This window comes from Aphis gossypii, chromosome 2 (genome assembly GCF_020184175.1).
Source record: "Aphis gossypii isolate Hap1 chromosome 2, ASM2018417v2, whole genome shotgun sequence".
NCBI lineage: Eukaryota > Metazoa > Arthropoda > Insecta > Hemiptera > Aphididae > Aphis > Aphis gossypii.
The window spans coordinates 40,601,785-40,624,180 of record NC_065531.1 but is presented as its reverse complement, the minus strand read 5'-3'; the positions used below and the strand labels follow the sequence as shown (position 1 = coordinate 40,624,180).

Here is a 22,396-nt window from a genome sequence, read left to right as displayed (position 1 = left end):
TATATTTATTGTAAACGTTCAGGTATAATTATCAAGAATAATACCATTGGCAGAAATTGGGGAAGCATTTGTAATCCCCTTCGCACCAGAATAATCTTCTAATGTCCTCTTTGAAAATTCCTAGTAAAAGCTTGATAAAAAATTGTACACCCGTTACGTGATAAGAAAAAAATAATATCTAAAAACACCTTATCAAACATTGTAAGACACTAAGACCCATATACTCCTTAATCCGCTTAAAATCTTGAACATGTATCTATTACTCTTGCGATGTTATCCGTCATAAAATAGATAAAATGTCTTACAAAAGAAACAATGAACCAAATTTTTTTTTCAAATTTAGATAATTTAAAATACTGTAGGTTCTAATATGTCCTCAACTAATTTCACCCAATTTCCACCAATAAAGTATAACACCAATGCTTATACTTTCATAAAGTTATTATGTTCTGTATTATTGAAAATACCTATTTAAGAGCGATATAATTATAAGTGTACAAAACACATGATTAATAGACAAAAAAAATGTATTTTACTTTTGATAAGAGTTAACATTAAAAAAATCATTTGGAAATGCGAAACTTCTTTTTAATACTTTTTTTAAGACAGTAAATTTCTTTCATTAATTTTACGAGTACCTAATTATTGAGAGAAATGCGTACATTTATCTGATTTAGTCGAATGCTTAATGCGTTATTTATACTCAATTTTACTATATTATTTATTTTCTTACTTCTTGGTTGCATTTTTATTAGATGACGTTAACGCTAGCCTCAGTGGTCTTAAGAGGTTTGTACTGAATAGGGAAACGAATCCGACGAACCATCCCATAAATTCTTCAGGTGATGACAGAAATGTTGCTACTGCTAAATATGAATCCCAGGAGGTCATCTTGGCTGAATCTGGCCCGATGGCACCTAAAACAAGTACATAAGGTAAATTAGTTTATTTTGTTTAATGATATAATATTTTACGATTTTTCAAGTTATAAGACCAACTAATACAATTAAGTCTGTAAATAGCGGGTAGTCTTGAAAACCAATTTGTTTTATTATTTTAAAAATGACAAGGGTTACTGTTGTTATAAATAATATTAAATTATATAATAATTTAATATTTAAACCATAAAAGAAATATATTGATTGTCTTTTTGATAATTTATTTGTGTTATGCAATAACACATAATAATAATATGATCATCATATCATAAGAAACTAATTTTAAGGAGTTAAATATAGGCAATTCAAGCAACGTTTAAGTCAAATATGTATTGAAGAAATAAGTGTAAGGTATACATTTATGTATTATTTTACCACGGTATTGTGTAAAATTGCAGTAATTGTGAATTCATGATACTAACGATGGTAGAACATTTTATTTATAAAAAATAAAAATAAATGATTATTTTAAATTAAAGGTATATAATAACGCTCATCTTGGTCTATCATTTTATAACAGGTATATTCAATTAATTTTTTTAATTTTCGCTCTCGATAAAGAAAAATGATTTGTCAAATTTTCATTATGCTTTATTGCACGTTTGTAATATATATATATGTGCACTTGGCGATTTTCAAAGGAGACATACCATAGATAGCAGATAAGAAGAGAATGTTGGTATGCATTCAAGTCATTTGTCAGGGTGGAAAAGCGGGCACGGAAAATGACAATTGATTATTGTTAACCAAGTTAGATGGAAAAATCTATATTTATGTACTACATATTTTAATGTAAGGTATTGAACACGTTTCCGTGTAAGCTGTAGAATTGAATTGGGGAGCGCGACAATACGATTGTATGTAATACAATTTTATAACATCTTAAACATTAAAAATGAACAATAACTAATATAAGTTTACTGCGAATCACTATTAATAGTATATTTCCTTATATAACAAAATGTATTATAATCCAATTACTTGTATAGTATTAAAAGTAAATACCTGTTTTGACACCTTTAAATTTTTGAAAACTAAAAATGTTGAATATCACTGAAAAATAGGCTGTTAATAAAGTTTATTATAGTGTTTGTTTACTCCCAATTTTAAATTTTTTTTTTTTTTGAGAATTTTATCACTTTTCCTTAATATAATTTTAATTATGGATTTTAATTTTTGTATAGGTAATTTAAAAAATTTCAGTTGGTTTTCGATTAATTCTAATTTTAAAAACAACGAATTTGTAATATTTTACCTATTTCAACTTTATCGCAGCAAAAACATGTTGTGTGCTTATTTATACAGGAATATCTACTATATATTATAGTAGATTAAACATGTCCAATCGTTTGTGCACATAAAAAAAAAGTATAGTCCCTTTATTGTTTACTTTCATTATTTTTTTGACTTTTTATTGATTAGCAATTAAACTATTAGGTTAATAATTATGGTGTACATTATAAATACATGTCTTCATTATCCGATCGGTATAATATATATTATATTATTGGATTTGTGATTATAACTCGTGTTAAATTATAAATATTTACGTACCGTTAAATGACTCTACTAATACTCTGTTTTAATAAATTTAACTGCAGTGCATTAGTATAGGTGTACATTGTGAAAATTCCCAAGTATGATTCATACACCAATGTGATTAAACGAACTGTAGAATTTTATAGAAAAATTTAATTATAACAAGTTTTATGGTTTTCGTAAAAGCGTATTGTGATAATTTTTAGTGTTACACAACACGCCAGTTCGTGTTAAATTTCATTATCATCATATACTGCAGAAATATGATAACAATGCTTTAGGATTTTATTCACTTAAAATAGACATATAGCGTTCAAGAAACAACTCAAGTTTGGGATTATAGCGACATTTGTCTTCTATAAATAATATAATAATAATATAACATTACAATTGAATTAATAAAGTTGTATTTATTTAACTGTAATTTATTGAGATTAACGTGAATAATTATAAGTGGTACGCTATTGTTTAATATGATATATTTTTATCAAGGCTTTATTGCCTTTAAAAATTAACAATTAAATAATAATTAATATTTTAGCACTGAGCTATTGCAATTGCTTGTTCAAGATATTATATTTAACACATTTCAAGCACACCAGCCAGCTGCAATGTCACACCGCTGTGGCATCAGTGATGTAGACATTAATTTTCTTAAAGGGAATAAATTACTATGCTACAGTACGTGTAAAAATCACCACGCCTCACCATTATATGTACAGTTAAATACGAATCGTTAACAAAAAGTATGTATTGCATATTCTTGCGATAAAATTAATCATACACTAAGAAGTAAACGATAGTAAATAGTAGGAGTAGTGTGAGTAAAAAATCGAAAATAAGCAAATTATATTTGAATAAACTAATAATTTTAACGTTCGAATCGTTCAATAATGAATTAAGAATAATTACTTTTAATAATCTATAAATTATAATTCGAGTATAAATTATTATTCATTGTGATGGGCGTATAGCATTGTCGTACAAAATAAACAAGTCATTATAAAAAAATATATAATACAATTAAAAAAAAAATAAATCACTTGAAAATGTGACGAAAATCAACAATAATGTACAAAATCAATTCAATAATTATATTGTTAACATTTACGTTATGCGAAGTGTTGGATACGAATGTTAAAGTATGATATAATTTCTGTCTTCTGTACTAATTTACCAAAGATAATGACTTCTGAATGATGCGATAATGCGATTTGTGACTTATCTATAGATGTTATAACGTGTATAGCATTTCAATAACATCGAAATTATAACGAGGTCTATTAAAAACATGATTTTAGTCCATCGTATATGATAGACCGTAATATTATAATATAGTTATACTACTTTGCCAACATTTCACTAATCATGTTATGTGACTATCACCATATTGTAATAATATAATTAGATTAATGTACGCAGGAGCATATTTCAGTTAAGTTTTTAAACATTTAAGTGGTATACGAGTATAGTATAGTTAATACCGGTAACCGGTTATAATAAATCGATGACGCTAAATGAATAAGTGGTATTCATAATACTAAAATTAATGTAAATAAATGACACAAATGACGTCTAGATGCGAGAAGTTAAAAAAAAATGTAATGTAAAAGTAGCGTTATAGGTACCTATTAATCATTTGTTTGATAACTGTACTTTTATAAAATAATAAATTTTTGAAAAAAGTAATGTAATATATTATGTAATAAGTACCCAATTAAAAATTTGATTTCAGTTCACAATAACCAATATTTCGTAAAATGTTTTGCTTTTGTTAAAAATAGTCACTATGATTTTTATAATACATGTAAACATATTTTGTTAAAATTCAATAAAATTAAAAAAAATCATGATTAAAACCTTTTTATTTTTGTGCAAAATGATATTAATATTATAATATTTTCAACATTTATATTTTATAACTTTTGTTGATTTAGACTATCAACCTTTTAATTTATATCGCGAATAATAAAATAAATATTATACAACTTCGTACAAAACAAAAATCACATAAACTTTATAAATATTGACTACACTTATTTATTTATTTGTACCTATTTTATGATAATTATAATTTACACGCGTTATACATCATGCTCGAACTCTGGGTTAAAATTGAAATAAAATCATTGACCGTCAACCTAAACCAGCTAATAGCAGCCTAAAAGTTGGAAATATAAATATAATATTAAATAACGTTACTTATTGGGTAAGTATAAATTACACAAAGTGATTATTATATGTGTACCATAGAGGTGTAACGAGTTATGGGCACCGAGTTTTTTAATATATTTTCGTAGTACTTTCAAAATCGAAATCTTATCGTATTATCGTATAAAATAGGTATCCAAAACTGTTTTCGGTGTAAACGTCCGCATCAATCACATCGATTCTCCGACAGAGCCTTCGCTCACGTCTGCTGCTGCAGTGTATTTTATAATTAATTATTATTAAGGGGTGACTATTAGTAAAATTCCTGTGCACGTATATGCCATGCGAGTATAGATAGTATAATATTATTATAATCGTCGCGGACAAAACGAAAATAACAATAAAGAGTGCAAGCGAATTAGGGTTTTTTTTGTTCTGACGTTACCTCTGTTTGAAAACGAAGAAGACGACCAGCGGAGCGCACCTCCCGAAGCAGCGGCAAAACGAGCGTGTGTACTTACGAAACAACAGCGATGGATAAATTTGAAACGGAAGCAGATGAAGCTGTAGTGTGTGTCACTATATAGCCGGAGCGCGCGATGCACAAGAGGTCGGCCGCCGTCCGCCCAAGTTCTTTTTCGCACGGTCTTCGGTGGTCAAGCCACGAGAGCGTTTATATATTATTATTACGGGTAACAATAATATATTATTATACTATCGTTACTATAATAATATAAACGATCTCTCGGGCGCGGACGGCGGCGAAACGGCGACGGACTATGGTTTAGTTTCGAATCGAATGCAGTTTCAGACATGCACGTCTACAATATATAATATATAGCGTTGTTTGCGACCGGCAGAGGACTTAACGCCTGCTGCAGCGCCGAACGGATTTCGCTGCCCGGCCGACCGATCGTATAGTGATACGTGAGTCTGTCGCACGGAGCGACGGCGATGAAAACGGTTTGCGATAAAAACAGAAAAATTAAAAAAAAAAAAAAAATACTACACGCACACACACGCGCAGAGCGATTAAAATTATTATTAACAATTACAACAATAATAATAATGATAACGCCGAGTTAAAGTATGATGATAATAATAATAATAATAATAATCGTCGATATGTGGTTACATTATATTATATTATATTATATTATGTATTGTAATATATAGACGTCGTAGCTGCTTAAACGCACACACGCGATAAGACTGTCAACAGCGTGAGTGCCGCGTGAGTGTGTCTGTGGATAGGTTTGTGGTGTGTGTGATAACGCACTAAATTTTTTATGAAATTTTTCGTCGTTTTTTTATAGCGTTTACCATTATTATATAGGATAATATTATATTTAATCTGAACGCATGTCTCCGTTGTGTCAGGCACGTCCTTCTGAGTTGTGGTGGGGCTTGCTGCAGGGGTGATGGTGGGGAGAGGTTTTACCCATGGCATTAAAAAAAAAAATTATTTTTATTATTTTCGCTAAAATAAATTGAAAAAAAAAAATTAATTAGCTTAGTAATATTACGTTTAAAAAATCTCTCCTCCCTGTCGGGACATTCATAAGATTGGACTAAAAACGAACCGCCATGGTATAATATCTATATAATGTAAAAATATTAAGTAAGTATGATCGCAACGAAAAAGTAGGAAAACGCATTATGTGTATTTTGGGTAAAATGTAGGTATAGATAGACACTAAACAATAAATAAATAGGTATACATATTATATAGGTGGTAGATTTACATTTAGAACCCTTTTATGGGTGAAACTTTGAACTTTTTGCCGCATTTTTAACATTTTTCAAAATCGAGTTAAATACGTTTGATCTCTTGAAAATTAACGACTGAAAGGAATGTGCATACAGCATCTTCATTGTCTTCGCATGCTGTATACACGATATTAATTTAACATGAAATTTAACATGATCAATAATCATAGGTGAACGTGACAGTTTATAATTTGATACTATTTGATGATGTATGCATATTAGTACATTTGTGATAATAGTAATTATTATATAACTAAACCTAAAAAATACGTGGTTTTAATCGCAAACAGCATGCAAGATCTTATTTTGAATTTGAAAATTTATTATACCACATTGTCCATTATTTATACGTTTGAGCGAAGAATACAAATAGTATATTGTAAAGTACATAATCATATAATTGACGAAACAAACATTGTAGACGATTGTACGATAATAACACTAAAATCTATAAATAATTATATGATTGTTTACAATACGTATTTAAGTAATAAGTACCTTAATGATTAAAATCAATCATCCTAGGTGAACAAAATGTCCGCACTTTATTAGACGTACTTTAACATGACTATTCAAACTATAAAAGTTTCTGATTTATTTATCGCTCACAATAATAACGAGAAATAATAAACAAACCTAAAGACTTTAAAAATTTTATTTGTATAGTTATTGTTAATTATTAACTAGGAAGTGGATAACAACTTAAATTCTTTACAGTTTTAAAAAAAAAATTTTGAAAAACGAATTAAACTTTCTTAAAAAATACCCAATTCCTGCCTGTTTTATTGGCGGATGGCGGATATAACATTATACAACTTCAATAATTGCGTGTGTTAGGTAACAATAATACTTTATGTTCTTTAATATTATAATATAATATTATTATACAGTTAATCAAATACACGTGAAATGTAATAAATCGGTACTATGTAAGAATAGTGTTTATGAAAAATACTTTATACTATATTCGCATGTACCTATACATTTAATGTCTATTGTTTGAAACCTATTAACTTGGCTTGTTAATATGGAGGTCAAATAGAATAATCATGAATTCGAGATTGTCAATAGTATGAGTGTTTGAAAATGTTGGTTTATAAACGGTTTTTGATTTTAATAATATAAAATATATACCATTTTTTAATGCGTAATTAGAGCCTTATTAATTAAATTAATATCGTAACGTATCTAGAATATTATGTTAATCTAAAGATTTGTCAATAATTTTGATACATCGGTACACAAAAATATATACCTATAGCCATAGAATAGTATCCAAAGCTATTTGGAATAATATATAATAATATTATCATAACTGTATAATCGTAAATTTCAAAAAAAAAAAAAAAAAACAGAACTTAATAATTTTGTATTCAATTTTTGCACGGCATCAGTGTAAATAAGATTAAAAGTAAGTAATCGCTTGATATAGTTGATTAATTAGAATATTTTTGATATAATTTATACATAGTATAAAACAATATCCAACAAACCATTGTTTGTTGTATATACTATCCTAAATCAGTCGTTGGTTTATAAGCTAAATTGCTCCCCAAAAATATTTATCTATAATTCATATGTTTTATTTGTGTATTTTCTTTTAAAAAAAAAAAGAAATTTAATACACTATTTTATGCCATAAATCGTAATATACGTATAATAAAAACTATATATTACAGTTGTATGTACCCTTACATATTGCACAAAGACTATAACTAAAATGTTTAATATAATTGTTTAAATTTATATACCGGAAAAAAAAATATAAGATTAATTTTCATTTGGTATATTGAATATAGATGTAAGTGTGTTTGTGTGTGTTACTGTATAGTTTATATTATTTACATATTGTGTGTGTATCTGTTTGTGTGCATTGAAGGGCAGTGCTTTGAAGGTTATGATAAATATTATGTTAAAATTGCATGTTTTTGTATTTATGTTGTATAATTTCTTGGATCATTTAAATCTTATATATTATGTTATAAACGCACATGATTTTTTAAAAAAAAATGTTTACGTTATATTGTGATACGTTCTTAATATGGATAAACTGTATATTAGATTTAATAGTTCAGCTATTTAACAATTAATATCAGCGGTGCGTGAGGGAAGTACTAATAATGTACGCCGTGATAAGTGATAGTTGATAAGAATTACGTGTAACTCGTACGCTACTCGTTGTGTGCTAGTGTTTTTATATAAAAAAATATGTTTAAATTCCACGGTTATACTTCTTTTAAATTAACAATACAATAAATTTAAAAGTAACTATACTTTAAAAATTTTAGATTTTCCGAGAAGAACGACGAAGCTATTGGTTTTACAGCCAATCATGATACAATTTTTTTTTTCATCGGGGAAACTAATTTTTAGCTCAGTTAAAACACTGTAAAACTTATTCACTATATATCCTACATCGACTAAAAAGTAAACAATTATAATTCTTTTTAGATTCTTTTTGTAAATTTAATTAACTTACATTTTCAAAGAAAATTCAATTTTGATATTGAGTCTTTATAGTGCAATCATTGAATCGTTATAAGATTTCTAGTTTGATAACTGTACGCCATTATAGAGCCTGGGACTTAATTTAGGTAATACTTAAACACAATGCAGAATATATAACATTACCTATTCTAATAGATTAATAAAAAATAACTTAACCTAACAGAGATGAGATATTGCGTGATCGTGAGCATATAGTTATCATATTAATAATTATAATAAGTACTGTGTAGCTCTATAACATAACTTAGATATAATTATTTACGACGTGACTGTTAAAATAATAATAAATAATTACAATGAAATAAGTGAATTATAATATTGTATTTATGTATGGTGGTACATTAAAAAATAATTTCAAATCTTTATAATAATTTATCCCATTAACTATATGATAATTAATGCCCTCAATCATAGTTGGTGTTTAAGTTATCGTTTTAAAATACACATTTTTTTTTGATAATAATTAGTAAAAAATTTCAGAAAAAAAACTAACAAATAAAAGAAGACCAACGAATTTTAATAGCATAACACTAACTTACCTTTTATTCAATAACAGTAGACAGAAACGTAAGAGAACAGCAATCAACTGGTATCCATAGTGTACTAGGTATACCCACTTAGTCGCGTGTTGAATTAAGTTTAAGATAATCACACTTGACTCTCGACACTACTTTTTTTAAATTTATATATAAACCGAGATTAGGTTCATTTCGAGTAGATTTTAGCACTAATATAAATACTAGTTTATTTTTAATAACCACTGACGGATAGTTTGTTCATATCTTCATAATTCACATTACCAACAATAAATAACTATTATTGCATTGTAAACGTGAAATATAACTATAGTATTAAAAATATTGTTTTTTTTTTTGACAAAACTATTACTTGAAATACAATCAAAGTGTACGTAATTGTGTAATCTATGACATTGTGTAAATTTAACGGTAACTGTTGTATACACGAATATTAATATTGAAAAACGATTAAAAATCGTCTTTGTAATTACTGATTTACATAATATACAATTTTATCTGGGTGAGTTCAATTATTTAAAAAAAAAAACACTCTTGAAACAATTAAAAAGTACTAAAAATTTACTTACAAGTTTAAAAATTTGTCGATATCACTTATTATACAGGTTGATTACTTTGACAGAATTTTCAAAGTTTTCAAGGCTTCAAAATATTTTAATTATTAAAAAAAATTAACTGAAATTATTCCACTTAAATATTGTATAATATATAAAAATCAACAGAACGCTACACAATATACATAAACTATTTTTAAAAACAATTTCGTGTGAAAAAGAACTACTCAAATTACTTTCATAGTTAAGAAACCATGTTTATACACAAATAAAACAGTATTTTCGCTGTGTTTTAGTGTTTTAATATTGTTGATATTTTTAATTAAAACAATAAATTATATTTGTACTGAATCTAAAATTTTTGTATTTTTTAAATTTAAATATAATGTATTATATTCATGATTTCAAAAAATAAATCAAAACATTACGAAACATAAACATTGTCTTTTGTATCTTTTATAAATTTAGTTTCCTAACTATGAGTGTCGTACCTTAAATAGTTCTTTTTTATACTAAACAGTTTTTTTTGTTTAGATCTTGGAACCAGAAAACAATTAATAACGAAAATGACAATAAGGGATCACATTGTAAGTTACTTTGAATTAATAGTTAAATATATTTCAGATTTTAAATTAAAATTTTTTTAAATATTTATTAAAGATTGTCTATATCAATCACGTTACAAAACGAATGTATAAGCATACTTCAAAGTCTATTCATTTCTAATATATCTTCGAAAAGTGTATCATTTTGTGGGAATCAACAAAACAGTTTTTATTTTAAAGACAGCTAAATATTTTAATTAGGAATAAATGTGATGTGGATCACAGTTATTACTTAACTATAACATACATTTAATATCATTTTTAGAATAGAGTTACACGTTACTGTACTCGCAAATGTAGTATAATAAATATATTAAAAGGATTTTTAATTTTAAACTAACCGCCGTGTATAGACGTATGCAAGTTGATGTATTCACGTTCGCAAAATGAAACAAACTTGTCGCCGGAAGAAGTGGATTTAAAGGAATCCTTAACCTAGTTTTTGTTTTAATAAAATACATTTAAGTCGGAAGGCTATTCTTACAAATACCTACCGAAGAGAGTTTTTTTTATTTGTCGCATAATTCTGCAATTAGCTACTTTGTATCTGCCTCCGTAATAATAATGTGATATTATAACTTATAATAAAATATAATCATTATTGCCATGAATATATTATTATTATTACTATTTTTATTTACTGTATATATTATATTGATATTGCTCAAACATTTATACAGATAATTATTATAAAAATAAACCGGAAACTATTCTATTATGAGATTGATGCTTTAAGTTCCGGATACAAAAATGCCGATTTATGCGATACATTATAGATACCACAACGTCCACAACTAATAGGTAAGGCCTATAAAAAATATTTATATGTTAAATGTTTCCGTGCGTTTTAAATTATTTGAGTTAAGAATGAATACAGCTAAGCTTTTAAGTATTTAAATTATAATATTGTATTATAATATTATAAGCTGAGCAATAAATGTATTAATTTTACACTGAAGTGTACATTTCTAGTTTTTTTTTTTTTTTGACTAATAATACTTAACAAGAAAGTTTTTGACAAAATCGATATTATTATTTGTAAATGAATAATTTTAAAGACACGACGTTTTTTGTGAGATATTTATTTAAGCAGTTTTTAGAAATAATAAAAAAATGTTACATACAGGTAAATACAACCAGGTAAATTTACAGATATTTTAAATGTTCGTCTTTTTTTAGTTTTTATTCGATAAAATGGTTGTTGGAGAGTAAAAAAACTTGAACGTTTTACGAAAGGTTTCTCGCGAGATTTCTTACATTTTTAAATACATCGCGGTTTTAAACATCATTTCTCGCTAACGTTACAGCTGCACTCCCAGCGGTTGTTCCATCTAGCACAAACCTCGACGGTTCTATCATCATTGTACATCGACTGTAAATGTATATATATTATATACATATATAATATGTGCTGCCTTTTCAACGCAATAGCTGCTGGTAACGCACAATAATAATAATAATAAAAAAATAATAATGATAGTATATGGTAATAATAATCGATTGAACCTGTGTCGTCTCCGGCGGATCGACGACGACAAGCCGCAGGTCACCGCAATAATACCCATCGTAATGTAAGTGTATATAATAACACAATAATATTTTCGCAACCGTGTTATCTGAAATTAGATCGCGCGCGCGACCGCGGTTGATAACGTTTTCGCCTGTGCAAGGAGAGCGTATCGTCTTGTACAAGTTACAATGTGCACAATAACGATAATGTTTATCCAACTATCGCATATTATATACGATCTCACCGATCTCGGTAGTGCACAATGCGATGTATACGATATAATCGTCGCCGCGGTGAGGTAAGTCGGCCGTCGCGGACGTCATTCGCTCGCGAAATGACAGACGTTTCGCGTTGTATAGTCGCCCCACGCGCACAGCAGCAGCCGCTCGCCCGGGGATAGGAGGTCGACCATTTCTACTTTCTGCAGCACATTTCTACGTCACACGGCGGCGATTCAATAATAAAATATATAATAATTGACACTTATGATTAATTATCGTATTATATAGGTGTGTATACGTCGCGGTCGTGACGAGCTCGGAGTGTATATTATCACTATACGATATATTATATACCTACTGTTTCACAAACGACACATTGTAAAGGTTAATACAGTTAAATCATCATTAGCGGACACCTCCTAATAGCGGACGGTGGAAACATGCCACTAGCGTGCACCTATATATATGTGTGTGTATGGGACACGTTGCTTTTAAACTATGGGCGAACGCGGACATAATTCAATCGTTACACTAAACGATGGCAATAATACCTCTATTAGCGGACACCTGTTATTATATAGAGATTTAACTCAGGTGCATATTACACCCATCGTTAGTCATCACTCATCTCACTCGTTATTATAATGAATACCGTTCGAAAATATCTTTCGTAGATGTTTAACGTTATTATTTTCAATTTTCAATTTTCTCTTAAGGGGAGGGGTGTTGGGAGATTTCACTATACAGTTTATAATCACTATATCATTCATGTCGGTACACGAACAAACGAGAGTACACAATGTACTACACATCACGCACAGTAGTAGTAGGTCTAAACCCGCGCGCACGTGACAAACCGTGGCCAGCGCGGTAGTCGACAATAACGTTTGATAAGCCACAATTTGTACCTCGCGATATTGTAATTTTAAAATTATATTATTATATTGTTCGCTGCAGATATACCGTCCCGATGTTATAACATCTTATGTCGATATTAAAAGTATAGAATATCGTATAATAATAAATTATATATATATCTACAACATTGATCGAATAAACTGGCAACGCGATACCTTGGGAACGTCCTCTGCCGCAGTCGATCACTCGAAAATGTCTTCGAGTGTTTTACGATTAGGTCGCGCAAGTGGTTTCATCTAAATAAACAATACCGTCGTGTATATCGTATGCGTATTGTACAGGTACTAAAACACAGATACATAATTGTTTAATGTTTGATCTGATATGAAACGTGTCTCGAGCACCCTTAAAACTAAATCATTTATTATTGTGACATTTTTCGAAATTCCCACCGTCCGTTATTCCAACAATATTCTAATAATATTCATAATAATATATACAGGACGATTCATCAAACGTGTCTACGCCACTTTTATACTTTAATAATGCATTTATTCAAATTATGATATTTTTAGTATTGTTAGTTAAAGGTATCCATATTTTAAGGAGTCTTCTGATTATTTTTTTCTTACCGAATAAACTGTACATTGTTAGTTGAAAGTTGTTTATATATTGATACATATAAATCAGAATTCAAACGAACATTTTCTGAGTTACTAAATTTTATGTATTAAGAATTGTAATATAGTACTTAATAATGATATTATGTAAAATTAAATAAGGTGTATTAATATCCTTTTAAATTAAACGTATAATTTATAAATATCTAATATTTAGAATAGTTATTATACTTGAAGTTCAGACAGCTATTAAAATTTTAAATTGTATTAAATTTAAGATTTATTAGGATGAAATCATCTTAGTCTTCATATCTTCTAAACTTGTTATCATAGGCTATTAAGATTAGTAATATACTTGAAGAGCTCAGAAACTAGACTAATTCGAATTTTAGTTTGTATACATCATAATTCTTTTTTTTTTAAAAAAAAATCATCTTCTAAAATACCTATTTAAAGACTAAAGTACAAAATGGTGGTTCTTATTAAAAAAAGTTTGTATTACAACAAGATTATTCCTTTAGTTTCGTTGATGTTATAAAATTTAAGTATTTTAAAATATCAATTAAAGTCCTTAAGAATACTTAAAAATTAGAATAGATATTCCAATTTAATATTAAATGAAAAATGGGGGTAATCGTTCCTAGTGAATCACGATCACCCTGTATATTATGAACAGTAAACGAAACTTGCGAAACTCATGCGTAGTAGGTACGTCAAACGTAGCGATTTAATGGCGCCACGGTGGCGTACAGAGAACAAATGAACAAGCGAGAACTCGTCGACAATTTATGTTACCGACACAATAATCGTTATCAATCACAAAACGATAATTACATATTCACGTAGACTTAAACACACTCAACTACATATTTTATATGGTTTTCAATCGAAATCATGCTTAAATACTGCAGTAATATACTTATATTAATGTATTGTGATTTGTGATGGATTTGCAGCTATTTTACAGGAGTATTCGGTAAATACTTAATACTATTGGAATATGATGTCAGTATTTATTTAAGTTGATGTTTAAAAATCAAGTTATTTGTCTATAAATAATCAGTATATATATTTTATACATTTGATTAATAATTAAGAATAAGAAATCAACGTTTTATTAAACATAATAAAGGTAGGTTATAGATATTTTTTTTTCGGGAGATTACTTTAACATTTAAACCCACCAGACGTCACATTTAAAAAATCATTCAAAAAATCTTTTAAAAACCATTCAAGTACAGTGTAACGAGTAATAAGTAACAACCGTATTTTAATGATTAAACTAAACTAGTATGTTTAATTAATAATAATTAATAAATAATAAAATTTATTAAAATAGATCTATATATTGACGCATAAGTTGTTAATAGTTACTAAATCAATCATCAAATTAATAACATTAATACATCGTTAATAACACAAAATACGAGTATTTTATATACATATGGATAGATAGTGTTAACCGTTTTGTAATCATTGATATTCAATATAACTAGTGTTCTTCATTTCATAGTTATAATATACATATAGGTAACTTATTTATCATTTTAAGTAGAAAAAAAGTAACTTTATACTATAGTGTACAATCGTCAATCAGTTATCGATGACTTATAATATAAGTCTTATATTATAAACAAAAACAAAAACAATAAGAAATCTACCTACTAATTTGTACCAAAATAAACAAAACGTTAGAGTAAATATTTAAAACAGGTAATAATAAATAATAATATTATTGATATTATTGTGTAAGAAATAGATTCAAAAAGATGAGTTTCTGACACATCGTGTTATCGATGGCATTAACAATAACATAACTATTTATTAATAATGTATACAATACTCACAGTAAGAATAATGAATTATACTCCGTAAAATTGCGTATCCACTAATTGTCTTGAAAACAATCAGCTATAAAATACACGCTTAAATTAGGTATAGTTAAACGAGTATTAGTTTACGAATATTGGTCACCTTTTAGAAGCTGTAACCATTAATTTAATCGGAAATCAAACAAATTGTCAAATGGGCCATTATTAAAATTAACATAAACTTCATATGATTAGGATGGTTCACAGAGAAAAATCATAATATAGGGTATTTATTAATAGCGATTGTATATTCGCATTCGCATTCAATAGCAGATTCGAAAATATTCGATTAATTAAAACTGTTCAGTATTTTTTTTTTAACTGATGTTTGTATCTGACTTTTTCAAAAATGTTCATAAAAAGTTTTTTTTAAATTATATGTAAAACAAAAATCATCGTCTCAGCACGTCTGGCCCTTCGGTTATAATAAATTCGAAATATCGAATAACCTCGGCGAATCAGCATCCGAGAATTGAGGCACGTGATAAATTTTTCAAATATATTATTGCGTAAATAAGTTTTTGTCATGTAAGTGAATAAATTAAGTAAATCGAATAAATACAATTGCTGGGGGTTACTCATTTCTTCCAAACAAAAATAATTCGTTTTGGATTCAACCCATTTGGGCCAGAAACAAAATGTAGTATTTCATTTGATACTTATGTAGTTCATTATTATTGTGTTTCCATCACTCTGAAACTCCAAAGTACAATTTCAGTAGGATATTAGAATTCTAATTTCTAATACACGGAGAAGACATAAAAATGAAGATACCATTGAATTGTATTGCAAATTTCTATTTTATGCTGATCTCAAAATAAAAAAAAAAGATAAAACTGTTTAGAAATTTGAAATAAGTACACAAGTCATAAGTCATTTCTCCATACCTACTTTAGATTTAAAGTGTCTTCTCATTATGTTCGTTTTAATCATATACATAAAAAACGACAGTCAATCAATTTCGCTCGTCACTCGGAATATACTATTGAAATCATGATTAGGGTGCACACTGCTGCACAATGTGTAGGTTATAAGTATTAATAATATAAGCGGTTGGCAACATTCGACAATTAAAACAAATCGAAAGTAATAGATACTACACCATTATGGTACAACAATAAATGACAGTAATTTAAAATTTAAAATACCTTTTGTTTTACATTTTCAAACTAGTATCATCTCTGCTAATGGTTTGACACTATCTCAGTTATTTCGCAAAACTAAAGTATTTTACAACGGCACGCACATTTTGTCATACGACTAAACCAGTAATATATACAGAATAATAATAATAATTATATTTTAACTAATATTATTTAAATCAACTTTTCTGAGGTAAATTGTACTATTGTATCGTAGTTATAATAAAATATATTATAATGCATGATGTTATTCGTTTATAAAATACGACGTAAAACGTATACCTAACGAAATGCCAATATATTTCATCATGGATTTATATCAATAATCGGGTCGATCTAATGTGTGAAAATTTTTGGACATAAATTTAGTTTTAATAAAAATAAATTATTGGTAATATTTCTTACCTGGGATCACCAAGACAATATACTAAAACGAATGTTCACTATAAGGCACCGCAAATACAACTGATGTATTATAAGTGCGTATTATTACATTGAAAATCGATTACGAAAATCACATAAAATGTCCATTAACCCATTAGAATATAATATAATATATGAATTATAAATACAATAAATGATTCACTAGGTACGATCTTTATTATTATTATTATGTTTCGTACAATTTGTAAAAAAATGTTTATCTAAACAGGATATACGGGGTGGATAAAATATATTTTAAATCATTATTTTATTCACAAATGGTAAAACCTCGTTAGGTATAATTATTTAAACGATTGTCTGTTAACAACGACTAAATAGAAAAGTTTCGTGTCAACAGTAGTTTTTATGTTTTGAAATTGAAATATTTTGGTCGATTGAATTTCCAACCAATATGTATAGGAATGTGGAATATATCTTTATCTTTTTTCATGGACACTAATGATATAGGTATTTCAACTCTTAATTAGTTTTAGTAATGATAATGTAGATGAGTCCACTAGAAATATACAATTTAGCCGGCAGAAAAATCAAGTAAATAAGCACAAAATCAAATAAATTATTTAACACTCTAATTTTCATAAAATTAATTTATAAATTTAGATTTAATCAAGTGGACATATTATGTGCAACAAACGATTAAAAGGATGGTTATAATTTTTTTTATATTTAAGTCTGTAATTTACGTCATAGTTGTTAGTAGCTATAGAAGGATAACTTTCACTTTTATAAGAGGACGCAACGCCCGCACTCGTTAGCTTTGTCTTACACATGTGAAACAAGTAAAATTTGTCAATCGTTCAACTACTGTCTATTAATATTTACTAGACGTATAGAATTTTTATACTCAATATTGGAGTGAATATTGATCCATAATATATTATTTTATAGATGAAAATATTGGCTGGTCTGAAAGTTGAGTGTTTTTTTAAAGTATATGATTTTTGTAACCAGTTCTTACGTATAATAGTCATTATTACGTTCTTTTATTTTGCTGATGTTTTCCTTATTTTAAAATAATAAACAAGCGTGAAATGTATATTAACGCGATATTTTTATGTATCTATACATTTGTTTTTTAAAACTGTAAATAACTAGAAAAAAACATCTTGTTTTTGTCATTAATTTCTTAGATTATATGATGGAAGATAATATAATATAAACTACTACAGATGGAATATTATCAATATTTATGAATATTATATACTATGACTCACGAGTATGCAAAACAGCGAACAATTTCGTTTGATCGGATAGAAATGATACCGCGGATCGTCTTGTTTACTCGTTCAAGGGTCGAATAATTGTTTTTAAGTTTACGTGTAGGTATAGCTTTTCTCCGGAGAGAACTTCGGAAAGACGATATAGTTATTACATCGCTTGAGAAATTCACGAGAAAAGGTTTACTGACGATTCATCGGCTTTTGCAGATTTTCGACGCGTATAGTGTAACACATTGAATTTATATGTATTCCTCGCTGTGTTACGTCTATGGACACGTATATAATAGGTATAGTTAAGACGGTATATGCTTTGGGTAATATTTTCGTGTTTTATACGTTTGCTCGTCACAATAAGTAATACATATAACTTTAATCGTCACACAAGGTCTCGACGACATGCAAAGTAACGTTATTGTCGTCGCTATTGTCATCGACTAGCTGGAGCTCTATGCTCAATGCACGGCGATAATATATTATTACTCAACCCCGCGATGGTTTGATATCAGATTATGTTTATTATTTACGACGAATATCGACTCGAAACTTTTTCCAATCGGTTTTGCCCGCAGTCCGCGCAATACGTATTAGATACCTAACCTAACTAATGTAATGCGCGTACAGAGTCATGACGCACGAGTTGCAGCAACTACGTATTTGTTTTATAGATTTTTTTCTCTTCTGCGGTAATAATAATAATATCAAAAGAAAAAAATCCAATTCGAATTCTATTCCTAGTGGAAATCATAATAATTATACATACCTACTTATATATTTAATTGATTGTTTTTATTTTTTATATATTAATAACGGCTGCGTATATATTAACATTACAAAATCGTGTTATGGTAATTTTTCGTCCACGACGAATGATGGTGTTTAAAAACAATAACATTTGTTTTATTTATTTACCTAAACGGTTCGTACGTCAGTACCTACATGGCTACATATAATGTAATGTAGTTCCTATACAATAAATATATATATATATTATAATCCGGCAAAAATAACACTAAACAAGGATCTCCACATCTCATAAATATTTATAGTCGACTACACCTCATAACTCTATAATATTATAAAACCTATATGTTATAAGTATTCGAATAACTTTTTTTGATGTGATTAGACAATATTTTTACAATATTAATTTTAAACTGGCCAAAGACTGTTGTACGTTTTATTTTGATATGGTTAGAGTTATAGTACGTATTACAAAGATTTTAGAACTCGATCGTAGTATATTATATGTCACGAATTGCGAGACACTTAAATATTTTATAGGATAACTTGCAATTTCGATCTAACGTATAGTATAACAACCCAACAGTCGGACTTGATCTGTCAGCAGTAATGGATTTTATGTTTTTCATGACATCGCGTCGCGATTGTTGTCCTGTTTGTTTGATGGGCAGATTCATTTCTGGGTCTTCATCGTTTGGGAGTATCGGGGTGCAGATCATAAAGGTTTTCAGCCGACCGAATTCAACAAAACAATTTATTGTAATTTCTGTCGATGCCATAGAAATAAAAATATATTTTTTATTATTAATATCACTATCGTTTTTATTGTTATTAATCGAACACGTGCTCGCGACAGTAAATCTACCTAAGTAATAATCCTTCGGCTGTTGTGTGAACTAATAACATTATTAAGAAGGTTGTTATTAGATTTGTTTTATCTCTCTTGTTTTACCTTTATATAGGTACCTATCGCTCCGACTTACATGCTTATGTATATGACTGCGTTTTTCGGTTAATGACCTTCTGACGTTTTCAAAGTGTCCTCAACACCGCCAGATCTGGCCATTCTCCAAGCAAACAACAATTACAACCTCAACACGCATTTGGTTCCTGTTTTATTGGTTTTAGCAACTTGGAAGAAGTGTTGGTTGTGAATCTGACCTTCTTCTACGCCATCACCCCAAGGAGATTACATGTAGATCAATAAAAATGTAAATTATTTTTAACGACACTTCCAATTGTCTCATCAGCTGTATTTATTACACTAATAGAATTAGATATTAATTGTTTGGACGAGTATACAAATAAATCATCATTATATTATGTCTTCAATGTTAGTTGTATAATAGTATCTATATAAATAGATATTTTTTTGGAAAAATGGAAATGTTTTTTTATAATATACAGGTTTTGTTAAAAATTTTTGAATTAATAATAGGTATTGAATGCTGGATATTATATCTCTAGCTAATCTACTTGAACAGTTTTATGCATGGGTTTTCGGTTCAATGTATCTGATATTATAATTAGTACCTAACTTTTTTAAATTTAATTATTGCTAGCACATATAAATAAGTCAACAATTAATTTAAATATGGATAGTTAAATATCTTAATAAAATAATAATAAAGAACTTGAATTTATCTAATACTTAGTATTAATGTATATAAGTAACAAGAAATAATCCAAAATACATTAAATATCACATCAAGATGATGTTAAAAGAGAGAATAATTAAAATCAAGTTAAGAAAAAAACTTTCTTGCATTACTATTTTTAACCAATAAAACGAGTTTATTTAGAAAATTGTTTCACACCTATAATATGATTGTTTTATATTGATCACAAGTCACATCCATCTAATATTTTATTATAAACATTGTATGTCAGTTTATATGTATGGATATATAATTGTCATTTTAAATTTTTTACTTGTTAGATTACTCACAGACTTTGAAATTCTTTAGAAAATGTATTAACAATTTAAAATATTCTTCCAGGCAACTTTGATTTTTTTTACTAAAATGGCATAGGTCAAAAAAAAGTTAATTTAAATAATAAATTACAATATTAATTGTATACTGTATAACTACGATTTTTTTTTAGTTTATATAATTTATTTACTTAATATGTCTTACAAAAGGTTAATGTACGAGAAAAAGATTTCAATAATAATTTGTAAATTATTATGAAAACATATTATTTAAAATTCAATGTTTTATTTGTCTAAACTTTAAATAAATATCTATTCTTTGTTTGCAAAAAGTAATTTATTAATAATATGTCGTATATTTAAATATTCCTTTTTTGCATACTCGTCTTATACTCAATATTGGGTTACTTCATCCATTGAAAAAAAAAATAATAAATATCCCCGATTAAACGATTTATTTCCAACACACCTATTGTAATCAGGTTTAGTTACCATTAATAGTATATGATAATTCACATAATAGTGTATAAATAATGAATTTAATTACAAATTTTCACGGTGACAATCGTCTAAAAGTTATTCTATATATTGTGGCTCAAGGTTTTGGCAACATATATATATATATATATAAACGTTAAAACGTCTCATAAACCATTTTGGCATAAGCACTGAGGTTATGGACTGAAAAATATGATACGGAGGTCAACTATTTCGAAACTGGGATTTTTCTTAATTTTGAGAAAGCAAAAAAAAAATACAACTACCTATAGTTACCTTTAATCATCAATATTAATATTGCGTATTTAAATGAGTTGGTATAGAAATACAAATTTCTATCTGTTAATAATTGGCATCAATTCGTGTTGGAAACTTTCACTGAATGTCAATGAAATATATCATATATGTAGACAGTAAATTTTTCTTGGTATACCTAACCTAACCTAACATGTGCTCAATTTATTGTCATTATTTATCCGGCTATACTACAAATTAAAATATTGTTATTCAAAGAAATGTTTCATCAACAACAACCTTTTATGTTTAAAAGCTTAGATTTTAGATTTTGAATTTAAGAAATTCAAAAATACTGTTGGTATATCGTTTTACAATTTTACCATTTACTTTATGTACCAGGGCGAGATGTAGGCATAGGCTATATATTATACATAAATAATAACCTGTATCAATTAATGGTAAAAATTTAAAAATGTTTCATATGCAAATACATTTATAGT

General features: G+C 27.7%; 1 protein-coding gene across 4 annotated transcripts in view; it reads right to left on the bottom strand.

Moving 5' to 3' along the window:
* Positions 1-22,396, bottom strand: part of LOC114128769 (facilitated trehalose transporter Tret1-2 homolog) — a 73,573-nt gene that overhangs the window by 40,548 nt on the left and 10,629 nt on the right. For 2 of the 4 annotated variants that reach the window (XM_050200362.1, XM_050200365.1), the window contains exon 2: positions 734-917. In XM_050200362.1, the coding sequence (XP_050056319.1) occupies positions 734-917 (184 nt within the window). Of the gene's footprint in view, positions 1-733; positions 918-5,073; positions 5,555-9,445; positions 9,577-22,396 lie in introns of those variants that run through there. The other 2 variants (XM_050200364.1, XM_050200363.1) reach the window with 2 other exon arrangements.